This window comes from Bombina bombina, chromosome 1, assembly GCF_027579735.1.
Source record: "Bombina bombina isolate aBomBom1 chromosome 1, aBomBom1.pri, whole genome shotgun sequence".
Lineage (NCBI taxonomy): Eukaryota > Metazoa > Chordata > Amphibia > Anura > Bombinatoridae > Bombina > Bombina bombina.
Window position 1 is genome coordinate 1,388,906,178 of NC_069499.1, and position 15,078 is coordinate 1,388,921,255.

The 15,078-nt window shown below is 39.5% G+C and overlaps 1 protein-coding gene across 1 annotated transcript in view; it reads right to left on the bottom strand.

The window, feature by feature from the left end:
• TMEM79 (transmembrane protein 79) overlaps nt 1–15,078 on the bottom strand; it is a 70,482-nt gene that overhangs the window by 5,498 nt on the left and 49,906 nt on the right. Inside the window, exons 2-3 of the mRNA XM_053695671.1 lie at nt 12,052–14,007; nt 7,860–8,073 (exon numbers count right to left, since the gene is read on the bottom strand). Of these exons, the coding sequence (XP_053551646.1) occupies nt 7,860–8,073; nt 12,052–12,352 (515 nt within the window). The 5' untranslated portion in view covers nt 12,353–14,007. The remainder of the gene's footprint in view (nt 1–7,859; nt 8,074–12,051; nt 14,008–15,078) is intronic.

A 15,078-nucleotide genomic window follows, 5' to 3' on the forward strand; every position in this document is an offset into this window, starting at 1 on the left:
TAAATAGGAATATGTTATTTAATAAGAGTTAATTTATTTTCGTTAGATAAAAATTATATTTAACTTAGGGGGGTGTTAGTGTTAGGGTTAGACCGTAGCTTTAGGGGTTAATCCATTTATTAGAATAGCGTGAGCTCCGATCGGAAGTTTAGGGGTTAATAATTGAAGGTAGGTGTCGGCGATGTTAGGGAGGGCAGATTAGGGGTTAATACTATTTATGATAGGGTTAGTGAGGCGGATTAGGGGTTAATAACTTTATTATAGTAGCGCTCAGGTCCGCTCGGCAGATTAGGGGTTAATAAGGTGTAGGCAGGTGTCGGCGACGTTGTGGGGGGCAGGTTAGGGGTTAATAAATATAACATAGGGGTCGGCGATGTTAGGGCAGCAGATTAGGGGTACATAGGGATAACGTAGGGTGCGGCGTTTTACTGGAGCGGCAGATTAGGGGTTAAAATGTATTGCAGGGGTCAGCGATAGCGTGGGCGGCAGATTAGGGTTAATAAGTGTAATGTTAGGGGTGTTTAGACTCGGTGGTACATGTTAGGGTGTTAGGTGCAGACGTAGGGAAGTGTTTCCCCATAGGAAAACATGGGGCTGCGTTAGGAGCTGAACGCTGCTATTTTGCAGGTGTTAGGTTTTTTTTCAGCTCAAACAGCCCCATTGTTTCCTATGGGAGAATCGTGCACAAGCACGTTTTTGATGCCGGCCGCGTCCGTAAGCAGCTCTGGTATCGAGAGTTGCATTTGCGGTAAAAATGCTCTACGCTCCTTTTTTGGAGCCTAACGCAGCATTTGTTTGAACTCTCGATACCAGAGTTAAATTTATGGTGCGGCCAGAAAAAAACCCGCGGAGCGTTAGCAGCCCTTTTACCGCCGAACTCTAAATCTAGGCCTAAATTTTTCTTTCAAATGATACCAAGATAATGAAACAAAAGAGGTAATAGAAGTAAATTAGAAAGTTGTTTAAAATTGTATTCTCTATCTAAATCATGAAAGAATTCTTGTATGTCCCTTTAAATGTCCAACGATTTTCTAATGTTTTATTTAATAATAAAATAGGTGTAAAAATAGGGAGGCCAAAAACATAATGTATGCTTACCTGATAAATTTATTTCTCTTGTAGGTGTATCCAGTCCACGGATCATCCATTACTTGTGGATATTCTCCTTCCTAACAGGATGTTGCAAGAGGATCACCCACAGCAGAGCTGCTATAATAGCTCTTCCCCTAACGGCCATATCCAGTCATTCGACCGAAAACAAGCAGAGAAAGGAGAAAACCATAGGGTGCAGGTGGTCACTGTAGTTTAATTAAAATTTAGATCTGCCTTAAGACATTAAAAAGACAGGGACGGGCCGTGGACTGGATACACCACAAGAGAAAATAAATTTATCAGGTAAGCATAAATTATGTTTTCTCTTGTTAGGTTATCCAGTCCACGGATCATCCATTACTTGTGGGATACCAATACCAAAGCTAAAGGACACGGATGATGGGAGGGACAAGGCAGGGAGCTTAAAACGGAAGGCAACCACTGCCTGTAGAACCTTTTCTCCCAAAACAGCCTCTGAAGAAGCAAAAGTAGTCAAATTTGTAAAATTCTGAAAAGGTTGAAGCGAAGACCAAGTCGTCAGCCTTTGCAAATCTGTTCAACAGAGAGCCTCATTTTAAAGGCCCAGGTGGAAGCCACAGCTCTAGTAGAATGAGCTGTAATCCTTTCAGGGGGCTGCTGTCCAGCAGTCTCATAGGCTAAGCGTATTACGCTCCGAAGACAAAAAGTAGAGAGGTGTTGTCGAAAGCTTTTTGACCTCTCCTCTGTCCAGAGTAAACAACAAACAGTGTAGATGTTTGGTCGAAAATCTTAGTAGCCTTGTAAGTAAAACTTAAAGGCACGGACCTACTGTCCAGATTATGCAAAAAGACGTTCCTTCTTTGAAGGAGGATTAGGACACAATGATGGAACAACAATCTCTTGATTGATATTCTTGTTAGAAACCTACCTTAGGTAAAAACCCAGGTTTGGTACGCAGAACTACTTTTGTCTGAATGAAAAATCAGATAAGGAGAATCACATTGTAAGGCAGATAACTCAGAGACTCTTCTGAGCCGAGGAAATAGCCATCAAAAACAGAACTTTCCAAGATAAAAGTTTGATATCAATGGAATGAAGGGGTTCAAACGGAACTCCCTTGAAGAACTTAAGAACCAAGTTTAAGCTCCCACGGGGGAGCAACAGTTTAAACACAGGCTTAATCTAACCAAGAGCCTGACAAAATGCCTGGAACGTCTGGAACTTCTGCCAGACGCTTGTGCAAAAGAATAGACCGGAGCAGAGATCTGTCCCTTTTAAAGAGCTAGCTGATAAGCCTTTTGTCCAAACCCTCTTGGAAAATGGACAATATCCTAGGAATCCTAACTTACTCCATGAGTAACTCTTGGATTCACACCAATAAAGGTATTTATCGCTATATCTTATGGTAGATTTTCTGGTGACAGGCTTCGTGCCTGTATTAAGGTATCAATGACTGACTCGGAGAAGGCCACGCCTTGATAGGATCAAGCGTTCAATCTCCATGCAGTCAGTCTCAGAGAAATTAGATTCGGATGATTGAAAGGACCTTGTAGTAGAAGGTCTTGTCTCAGAGGCAGAGTCCATGGTGGAAAGGATGACATGTCCACTAGGTCTGCATACCAGGTCCTGCGTGGCCACGCAGGCACTATCAAGATCACTGATTCTCTCTAATGTTTGATTTTGGCAATCAGTCGAGGGAGCAGAGGAAACGGTGGAAACACATAAGCCAGGTTGAAGAACCAAGGCGCTGCTAGAGCAAACACCTCTGGATGGAGTTCTCACTCCCCCGGATGAAAAGTCTGACGACTTAGAAAATCCGCCTCCCAGTTCTCTACACCTGGGATATGGATTGCTGATAGGTGGCAAGAGTGAGTCTCTGCCCAGCGAATTATCTTGGAGACTTCTAACATCGCTAGGGAACTCCTGGTTCCCCCTTGATGGTTGATGTAAGCCACAGTCGTGATGTTGTCCGACTGAAATCTGATGAACCTCAGGGTTGCTAACTGAGGCCAAGCTAGAAGAGCATTGAATATTGCTCTTAACTCCAGAATATTTATTGGGAGGAGTTTCTCCTCCTGAGTCCACGATCCCTGACCTTCAGGGAATTCCAGACTGCACCTCAACCTAGAAGGCTGGCATCTGTTGTTACAATTATCCAATCTGGCCTGCGAAAGGTCATAACCTTGGACAGAATGGACCCGAGATAGCCACCAAGAAGAGAATCTCTGGTCTCTTGATCCAGATTTAGCAGAGGGGACAAATCTGTTAATCCCCATTCCACTGACTGAGCATCATAGTTGCAGCGGTCTGAGATGTAGGGCGCGCAAATGGCACTATGTCCATCGCCTGTACCATCAAGCCGATTACTTCCATACACTGAGCCACCGAAGGGCGCGGAATAGAATGAAGGAACACAGCAAAATTTAGAAGCTTTGATAACCTGGATTCTGTCAGGTAAAATCTTCATTTTACAGAATCTATCAGAGTCCCTAGGAAGGAGATTCTTGTGAGTGGGGATAGAGAACTATTTTCCATGTCACTTCCACCCATGTGACCTGAGAAATGCCAGAACTAGTCTCGTATGTGACTTGGCAATTTGAAAAGCTTGACGCCTGTATCAGGATGTCGTCCAGATTAAGGGCCACTGATATACCTCATGGTCTTAGGATCCATCAGAAGCAATCCCAGAAGCTTTGTAAAGATTCTGGAGCTGTTGCCTAACCCGAAGGGAAGAGCGACAAATTGGTAATGCCTGTCCAGAAAGGCAAACCTTAGGAACCGATGATGATCTCTGTGAATCGGTATGTGAAGGTAAGCATCCTTCAAATTCCACTGTGGTCAATGTACTGACCCTCCTGGATCATAGGTAGGATGGTCCGAATAGTTTCCATTTTGAACCATGGAACTCTGAGGAATTTGTTTAAGATCTTTAGATCCAAATTGGGTCTGAAGGTTCCTCTTTTTGGGAACCACAAACAGATTTGAATAAAAACCCTGTCCCTGTTCCGACTGTGAGAACTGGACAGATCACTCCCATAACTAGGAGGTCTTGCACACAGCGTAAGAATGCCTCTTTCTTTATCTGGTTTACAGATAATCTCGAAAGGTGAAATCTCCCATGAGAGGGGGGAAGCTTTGAAGTCCAGAAGATATCCCTGAGATATGATCTCCAACGCCCAGGGATCCTGAACATCTCTTGCCCACCGCCTGGGCGAAGAGAGAAAGTCTGCCCCCTACTAGATCCGTTACCGGGATAGGGGGGCCGTACTTCATACTGTCTTAGAGGCAGCAGCAGGCTTTCTGGCCTGCTTGCCTTTGTTCCAGTACTGGTTAGGTTTTTCCCAGCCCGGCAAAAGTTCCCTCGTTGTCTTGTAGCAGAGGAAGTTGATTGCTGGCACCTGCCTTGAAGTTTCGAAAGGCACGAAAATTAGACTGTTTGGCCTTTGATTTGCCCTGTCTTGAGGAAGGGTATTACCCTTACCTCCAGTAATGTCAGCAATAATTTCCTTCAAAACCAGGGCCCGAATAGGGTCTGCCCCTTGAAGGGAATGTTAAGTAATTAGGACTTTGAAGTCACGTCAGCTGAACCAAGATTTAAGCCATAGCGGCCCTACGCGCCTGGATGGCGAATCCAGAATTCTTAGCCGTTAGTTTAGTCCAAATGAACAATGGCGTCAGAAACAAAAGAATTAGCTAGCTTAAGTGTTCTAAGCTTGTCAAGTATTTCAGTCAATGGGTAGCTGTCTGAAAGGCCTCTTCTAGAGACTCAAACCAGAACGCTGCGCAGCAGTGACAGGCGCAATGCATGCAAGGGGCTGCAGGATAAAACCTTGTTGAATAAACATTTCTTAAGGTAACCTCTAATTTTTTATCCATTTGGATCTGAAAAAGCACAACTGTCCTCGACAGGGATAGTGGTACGCTTTGCTAAAGTAGAAACTGCTCCCTCCACCTTAGGGACCGTCTGCATAAGTCCCGTGTGGTGGCGTCTATTGGAAACATTTTTCTAAAAATAGGAGGGGGGGAAAACGGCACACTGGGTCTATCCCACTCCTTATTAATGATTTCTGTAAACCTTTTAGGTATTGAAAAACATCAGTACACACCCGGCACTGCATAGTATTTATCCAGTCTACACAATTTCTCTGGTACTAGCAATTGTGTCACAGTCATTACAGGCAGCTAACACCTCCCCAAGCAATACACGGAGGTTCTCAAGCTTAAATTTAAAAGTAGAAATATCTGAATTCAGGTTTCCCCGAATCAGAAATGTCACCCACAGACTTATAGCTCTTCCTCAGCTTCTGCTTATTGTGACGCAGTATCAGACATAGGCCTTAAGGCATCTGCGCGCTCTGTACTATGTCTAACCCCAGAGCTATCGCGCTTTCCTCTGAATTCAGGCAGTCTGGCTAATACCGATGACAGGGTATTATGCATGATTGCCGCCATGTCCTGCAAAGTAATCGATATGGGCGTCTTTGATGTAATTGGCGCCATTTTAGCGGGAGTCCCTTGAGCGGGAGTCAAAGGGTCTGACACGTGGGGAGAGTTAGTCGGCATAACTTCCCCCTCGCCAGAATCCTCTGGTGATAAATCTTTTAAAGATAAAAGCTGATCTTTATTGTTTAAAGTGAAATCAATACATTTAGTACACATTCTCATATGGGGTTCCACCATGGCTTTTAAACATAATGAACAAGGAGTTTCCTCTATGTCAACATGTTTATACAGACTAGCAATGAGACTAGCAAGCTTGGAAAACACTTTACATCAAGTTAAACAAGCAATATAAAAAACGTTACTGTGCCTTTAAGAGAAACAAATTTTGTTAAAATTTGAAATAACAGTGAAAAAAGGCAGTTAAACTAACAAAATTTTTACACTGTATGTAACAAGTCAGCAGAGCATTGCACCCACTTGCAAATGGATGATTAACCCCTTACTACAAAAAATGGATTAACAAATTAAAAACAAAAAAAAAAAAAAAATATATGACTTTTGAAGCCTTTTGAGCCCTTCAGAGATGTCCTAAAGCATGCAGGGGACTGCTGAGGGAAGCTGAATGTCTCTGTCTGTAATTTTAACTGCTCAAAAAAGCGCTAAAATAGGCCCCTCCCACTCATATTACAACAGTGGAAAGCCTCAGGAAACAGTTTCTAGGCCAAAATCAAGCCAGCCATGTGGAAAAAACTAGGCCCCAATAAGTTTTATCACCAAAGCATATATAAAAACGATTAAACATGCCAGCAAACGTTTTATATTGCACATCAATCAAGAGTATATACCTTTGATAGCAAGCCTGATACTAGTCACTATTAAATCACTGTATTTAGGCTTAACTTACATTAATCCGGGATCAGCAGCTTTTTTCTAGCAAATTCCATCCCTAGAAAAACTTAAACTGCACATACCTTATTGCAGGATAACCTGCACGCCATTCTCCCTCTGAATTTACCTCACTCCTCAGAATATGTGAGAACAGCAGTGGATCTTAGTTACTTCTGCTAAGATCATAGAAAAACGCAGGCAGATTCTTCTTCTAAATGCTGCCTGAGATAAAATAGTACAACTCCGGTACCATTTAAAAACAATAAACTTTTGATTGAAGAAAAAACTAACTATATTACACCACTTTCCTCTTACTACCTCCAGCTATGTTGAGAGCTTGCAAGAGAATGACTGGATATGGCAGTTAGGGGAGGAGCTATATAGCAGCTCTGCTGTGGGTGATCCTCTTGCAACTTCCTGTTGGGAAGGAGAATATCCCACAAGTAATGGATGATCCGTGGACTTGATACACCTTACAAGAGAAAGAAGAATCTGAGTTTTTACAATGCTGCAAATAGCTGGTTTAGGCAATTTGGTGTAAAGGGATGTCCTACAAGCATAAAAACAAATTCATTTTAGCACAAAATATTGTTTATTTTCAAGGTACAATAATCTCAAAATATGTATATCTTATACAAGAAAGAACACAATTTAATCGTATGCCTATTACTGAGGAACAGGGGATTTAAAAGGGTGAAAAATATCTGTGTATTAAGGACAACACTAAGGGGCATATTTATCAATGTTGCGAGCGGACATGATACGAAGTAGCGTATCATGTCCACTGCACATCGATAAATGCCAACAGCATACGCTGACAGCATTTATCATTGCACCTCTTGTGAACTGCTGGTGCAATGCTGCCCCCTGCAGATTCGCAGCCAATCGGCCGCTAGCAGGGGGTGTCAATCAACCCAATCGTATTCGATCAGGTTGATTTCTGTCTGCGGCTTCAGAGCAGGCAGACAAGTTATGAAGCAGCAGTTTTTATAACAAGGGGCCTTCAAGCTCCATAAGGAGCGTGATAAATATGCCCCTAAACCTAAATATACCGGTAACACCAGCAATACAAAATTGTGTGTGTTGGGGGGGGCGGGTATGAAGGGGGGAAAATGCATATAAAAAGGACAGATCAGTAACAAAAATCTACAAATAGTATGTTCAATACTATATTACAATATAAGTCTAAAATTATATATTACTAACATTTCCCTTTCAGCTAACTAAAGAAATGGGATAAAGATGTATCTTTAAAGTAACAAAAATGCATGCATTAAATAACTAGCTTGCCTCCATTTTAAAAAATATTACAAATTTGCTAACATAATTTAAATATAAATTTCCCCTGACAGGAAATTATTTGCATTTGTTTCCTACAGGAAGTTTTAGGCAAAATGATTTCCTGTTACAAAATATGGTACTATTTCTAATGTCTTTACTTATGTGGTAACACTTACTGTGAGATGACAAAAAGACAGATGAGTAATGGGATAAGCTTCAGATAATCCTGAGGAAGGTACGTTGCCAAAACAGCAAGGTTAAAAATATAGAGGACGAACAGAAAAGTGCCCTGTTTGACAAAACGTTGGTGAATAGTCACCTCTCGCACTTTTGGTTTAAATGGGTCGAAATAAGATGTGCAAAGCCGAGAAATTCCTTGGATTATAACACCTGTTTACAAAAAAAGAATACAAAAATAGAATTTACCTTATGAACGGTTCTCAGTTGTATATTCTATGTCCAAATATCAATGCAGAGTTAAAAGTTTACAACAACCATACTGCAATGTTCTATTGCTCTACTCTTTTTATCCAGATTCTGTGTATTTTCAACCATTAATTCCTCTTTAAATGGAAAGGGTGCTTATGTTTACAGGGGACATAAAGTCAAAAGATTCTTTTAATGCAAAATAACATTTTTTTTCTCTTCCTATTCCTTTGTAGATATACATACCAAGAGCAGCTGTAAACTTCTGTGAGCTAGTTAGGGATTGGTGGCTACACACATATATATCTTGTCATTGGCTCACCAGATGCAACTATGGAAGCTGACTTTAACTATGTTTTTATCACCACCTTGCATATTACAGTGAGTATTAAAAAGAATCACTCCCCTGAAAATAATCATATTTTGTTGCTTTGCAGCCTGACATAAAGACAGACACCGTTTTTGTTTCTCCAGTTGTAATTATCAGTGCAACTTATAACAGCCAAGTGAAAGATATGCACCAACATGTCAGGCAAAAATAAAGACAATTCAAAAACAGAATCACTAAGTTGGAAAAATGGATCACTACCTCCTAAATTACTTGTAAACTCAATCAAGTGTAGCTATTCTCCTCTTAACTGCACACACAATGCCATTTGACATAAACTGTGATTAGCTGTGGGCATATTGATTAGCTCAGCATGAAAATAGCTTTCCTGGAGCATCTCAGTCCCTGGTAGTGCAACGAAGCAAAAATCAACTATGGGTGGCAAGGCACTGTCAAAAGATCTCGGGATAATGTTGTGGACAGGCAAAAGTCAGGAGATGGATACAAAAAAAAAATATAAAAAGGCTTTATCAAAGCGAGAAGCACAGTGAATTCTATTATTAAGAAGTTGAAGGTATTTGGTACAACACAGACCCTCTCTGGATCAGGACGTCGCTCCAAACTGGTTGAAAGAGCCAGGAGGAAACTGGTTAGAGAGGCTGTCAAGAGGCACCCAGCAAACTTATAAGCATTTGCAGGAATGTATGACAAAGAGTGGTCCATTTTGTGCATATGAACAACAATATCACAATTTCTCCACAAATGTGGCTTGTATGGGAAGGTTGCAAGAAAAAAGTTACTCCTCAAGAAAGGCACATGCAGTCTCGACTGAGCTTTGCCATAACACACCTAGGAGATTCTGAGGCCACATGGAAAAAGGTGTTATGGTCAGATATAGCGCTTTGGAATGTGTTGGTGCTCTACAAATAACCAATAAAAAAAATTTATGAGACTAAAATTTAATTATTTGGCCTCAACAACCAATGATATGTCTGGAGGAAACTCCAATACCAGTTTCACCATACAAATAACACGACACCTACAGTAAAGCATGGAGGTGGTAATTTCCTGTTATGTGGGTGTTTCTCTGCAGCAGGCACTGGAGCACTTGTCAGGATAGAAGAATAATGGATGGGGCAAAATACCGTCAAATTCTTGAGGAAAGTTGTCAATGGGAAGGTTTACCTTCCAACATAACAATGACCAAAAGCACACATTTTTTTCTTTTGTGATTCAGATAGAACATTCAATTTTAAGCAACTTTCTAATTTAATCCTATTATCATTTTTTCTTCATTCTTTTGCTATCTTTAATTGAAAAGAAGGCATCTAAGCTTTTTTATTAGTTTCAGAACTCTGGACAGCACTTATTTATTTATCCAGCAAGGACAACCCAGGTTGTTCACCAAAAATGGGCCGGCATCTAAACTTTAATTCTTGCATTTCAAATAAAGATACCAAGAGAATAAAGAAAATTTGATAATAGGATTAAATTAGAAAGTTGCTTAAAATTTCATGCTCTAGCTAAGTCATGAAAGAAAAAATTTGGGTTCAGTGTAAACCCCATTGAATAACTGTGGCATGACTTGAAGACTGCAGTCCACAAATGGTCACCATCAAATGTAACGGAACTGGAGCAGTTCTGCAAAGAAGAGTGGGCAAATATTGCACAGTCTAGATGTGCAAAGTTAGTAGAGACATATCCCAACAGACTAAAGGCTGTAATTAAAGCAAAAGGTGGTTCAACAAAATACTGACACAAAGGGGTCATCCTTTTTCCAAACTCAGTGATTCTGTTTTAAATTGTCTTTATTTTTGCCTGACATGTTGGTGCTATATCTTTCACTTGGATGTTATAAGTTGCATGAGTAATTACAACTGCGATAAACAAAAACTGTGCCTGTCTTTATTTCAGGCTGCAAAGCAACAAACTGTGAACTATTTTAAAGGGGGTGATTATTTTCAATACCCCACTGTTTATGCAAGCAATAGTGAATAATAACATTAGAAACATTTCTTTTCTTTTGCACTTATGTCCATTTAAAAACTTATTTTTCTGTTCCTGCTTCTATGTTCCCCCTGCACAGTTGTTCCCCCTGCACAGTAACAAACAAAAACAAAACAAAACAAAAAGTGTTGACAATACAGTCAATCCGATGTTTTAATGCCTGTTCCCTTTGTTGCTGAAATGCTGACCCCTGCCCCTTAAACTAAGATGCATATTGTATAGCAGCTGGGGTGTTTTTATATTTTATTGATACAATCAGTAAGAAGAGTTGTTGTACTTGAAAATTATTAAACAGCAAAATTCAATTAAACATATTAAAAAAATAAAAAGCAGCAGAATTGAAGGATTTGCACACGTTAATTCATAAGGATTTTTAGAGGCCTTTATGGAAGCAAATTTAGCATAGTTGAAGTCAGATAGCTACCTACATTATAGTACAATGAGCTATGTGTGTATGGTGTGTGACTATTTTATATAACTAGATCACATTTTAATTACATTACACAATAAAACAGTTTTAAGTTTTAAGCAGCATTATTAGCCAATCAATGCTAAGGGGCCCATCTATCAAGCTCTGTATGGAGCTTGAAGCCCCGTGTTCAAATTTTCGGATTGAATACGATCGGGTTTATTGACACCCCCTGCTAGTGGCCGATTGGCCGCAAATCTGCAGGGGGCGGCGTTGCACCAGCAGTTCACAAGAGCTGCTGGTGCAATGCTGAATGCGGAGAGCGTATTGCTCTCCGCATTCAGCGAGGTCTGTCGGACATGATCCGCAATGTCAGATCATGTCCGACAGGCCTTTCATAAATAGGGGCCTAAGTATATATATATATATAGTTGTGTGTTAAAAAGCTCCTTTTTATTTGCCTGTCAACAGTATTAGCAAATCTGTTTAGACAAAACATTTCTAGCGTGTACTTGCTAGCCCCTGTGTCTAGTTTCCAGCGGTACACATATATTGGCTCTGCATATGATATCAGCCTCCTTTTAATAAAATAAGTGACATTTATTTGTCGATTAAAGGGGTATGTTTGCTAATGTATTAATAAAATGCTCCAATTCTAGTTTTACTATGTATGCATTTCATCTAAGGGGGAAAAAAGCATAACAGAAGAAACTGGAAAATTGTTTAAAATGACATGCTCTGCCTGAATCATGAAATAAAAATGCTGGGTTTCATGTCCCTTTAACTATGCTTCAAACTCATTTTGGTGCCATTACCAAGGAACACTGGTGTAATGATAACCTGTTCTATGGAATATTTTTGTATTAATATATCCCTGCTATTAATATGTTACATATCACAAAACTACATTATACCATTGCATTCTTCAATGTTATAAAGACATTAAGTGGCATTGCAACGTCAATGATCTGTTAGCAATTTCAATGATCTGTTATGGTTTTGGGTCCTTTTAAAAAGAAGCCAACTGAAGCGAGAAAAAATAACTGATTAACAATCCTGGAAAACAATAGGGCTAGAACTATTTGTACCTTATATATTATACATGTTGGAACATACTTTACTTGTATACTGCAATTTTCTTCCATGAATACTATTTATGGTTCTTAAAATAAGTGTATTTTCATTATCTGTTTCTTACCGAGAACAATGGGGAAAGAAGCGAAGACTCCACATCGTAATGTGTAGACAAGTCTGGTGGTTACATCTGGCATTACTGGGACATCAAAGGGCAATAAGGCATATGCGCCATACATCAAAGGAGGTAAAATGATTACAGAGATAATAAAGGATAATACTATTTTTAGGCAAACTCTGTCAAAGCGGCAACACTGTGGTTTTAGGTACAAGGATTCCTCATCAACTGATCTAGTGCATGTAGGATTAAGAAGAGGTCTAGCCTCATGGTTTCCGTTCTCAATGTCCATCTCATGCATTTCCATATTTTCCTTCTTTTGTACATTGTTTGAATGTTTCTCATGCTGATGATTATCCTGTACAAAAACGGATGGGTTAAGTTCTTGACATTTATTATCATCTCCATCATACTTGTTTTGCTCATAGAGTCCTGCATTGCTCAGCCTTGTAATAGGTTCTGGTGTTTTTTTGTCATAAGGGTACGAAGGAATGTTACCTGGGCATCTTCGTACCCATTGGTCATTTCTGTTTCTTCAGATGTACTTGAATTCCTGGAAATCTCTGTGTTACATATTCTCTTCCTTACATCCTCTGAGGTGCTGTCAGAAAATAATTCAATTTCCTTTTCTTCATCTCTTTTTTCCTCTTCACTTGTCTGTTCTTGTAAGATTTCATGACTTCTGGAATTTTCTCCACTCTCTTTACTAAGACAAGTGTCATAACCGAGTTTCTTGAACTGCAAAAATGTTGTTCTTTGTGCAGGTACTGGTGGCATTGTTTGCTCAGATCCCACTGTGTTGCATTTAGCTACCTCACATTGCAAGGTGTCCTGTGCATTGTCCATATGGTTTTTGGAATTAACATCATCATTTGTCTGAGATGATACATCTCCATTTTCCATTTTTTCAGCCTTTATATTACCATCATTCTCGAATGAAGGTGCTTGTGTATCAGTTTGGACAGAGGTTGCCATGGCTTCAGAATCCTGAAAACTTACACTTTTTGGTGTTTTGTTTTGTTCAACTACCTTCTGTGATTCAGACAAAGTTGATATTGTGTTCACATCATTATCTGGAGGAGCCTTCAGTTTTTCATACTCCTGGGTATTATTTCTGTCTTCAACCTTTGTTATCTGGGCATCTACATACCTGACACTTATTTCTGTTTTTTTAGATGAACCTGCATTCTCTGAGTTACAGATGGTCTTATGTACCTTCTCAACAGTGCTGTCATCAGAGAAGTTAATCAGGTTCTCCTCATGTTTTTTTTCACCTTCAGTCTTTTTTCTTGAGATATATTGCTGTAATTTTCCACACACTCTTTACAAAGACAAGTGGCATAACTGTGTTTCCTGTCCTGCACAGGTCTTGTTTTCTGTACAGGTATTGGTGACATCATTTGTTCATGACCCTCTGTGTCACATGTATTCTTCTTACATTGGAAAGTGTCCTCTGCATTGTTCATACAGTTTTTGGTCATAACTTTGCCATATGTCGGAGGTGATATATCTTCAGTTTCCATTTCTGCAGCCGTAACAATACTGTTACTGGTTGAAGGTGGTGTTTGTGTATCCTTTTGGAAAGAATCGTAAAAATTAACAATTTTTGAAGTTTTGCTTTGCTCGGCTACCTTCTTTGGTCCAGACCTAGTTAGATCGGGGTTTACTCCATTATCTTGTAAATTTTTCAATTTTTCAAACACTTTAGTATTATTTCTGTCTTCTGTTTGTTGACCCAAGTCCATCTTCATTTGACTGGGCAAGTCAGGATTCTTTTGCCCACTCATAGCTTGGCTATTTACAACCCAAGTTTCTGCATAGATCCGGGCATGTCAGTCAAAATCTAAAAAATGTTTCTTTGAAAGCCACTAGATGGATTTTACTCTTGAATTCATCAGATTCCAGTTAGAACACGTGTGTTGATAGTCAGAATCATACTAAAGCAGGCCTTTTCCATTTTACCTATTAATTAAAGATTACAAATCAACAATTAATTATGTAGACATTAAATACAAATGAGTTAAACTTTGAGCTAGAAATTTGGTCACAAAAAATTACTCACAACCGCTATACTACAATATGCTCCTGGTACTTGTAGTTCAGTGTTGTCTTCAAACTGCAGGATTGTAAAACTATTCTCAGGAAGTCCACTATCACACTATTTTTTTCAAATATTTAGCTTAATTTACAAACTATATAGCACAACATTTTAAGGGTAAACAGGCCCTTCCTCTGGTCCCAATTGATATACATATGAGGAAATGGTAATTGCTATCATAATATTGTGCTAGATGGACACAGCTCATTAAAAAATAAATAAAAAAAATCCCCCAAGACCAGCTCATAGACCTTCAGTAAAACATCTAGGAGTCCAGTTGAGTCCAGTTAGAAACTACGCTGAACTTTGATAAATTCATTTTAGATATTAAAGCGCTCATGCTAAAATGGGACAATAGGGAAATCTCATGGCTAGGGAGGGTAGCTACAATAGATATGTCAATACTACCAAAGGCTTTATACCTCTTTAGATGCTTACCCATTAATGTTCCACATAAGATCCTACAACAGATCCATCAGGTATTTCTAAAATATGTTTGGAAAAATAAAACCCAGAGGATTGCACATAAAACTCTACAAAGACAATTTGCTAAAGGTGGTATATCTTTCCCTAACATTTTTGTATACTACAAGACAGCTAGGCTTTCCCATATTGCTGCCTCAGGCCCAACAGGGGAAAGTATAGACTGGAAGAAATGTCCCTACCGCAGGGACTTGATCTTGCTGATGCTATTTGGGTTCTGAAACATAAATCTCTGGCCAAACAGATTAACAATCCCATAGTCAAACAGAATATTAATATATGCCATGACCTCTGACATCACTTGGATATCTCCGCACCCATCACCCATTCATAAATTGAATGGCCTTTTTGTGGGACTTTCAGAGCATCCATGTGAAATATTGGAAATTGGGCATGATCCAAATATCGGATTTATATATCAACGGTAATCTAAATAATGTATCTCAATTGGT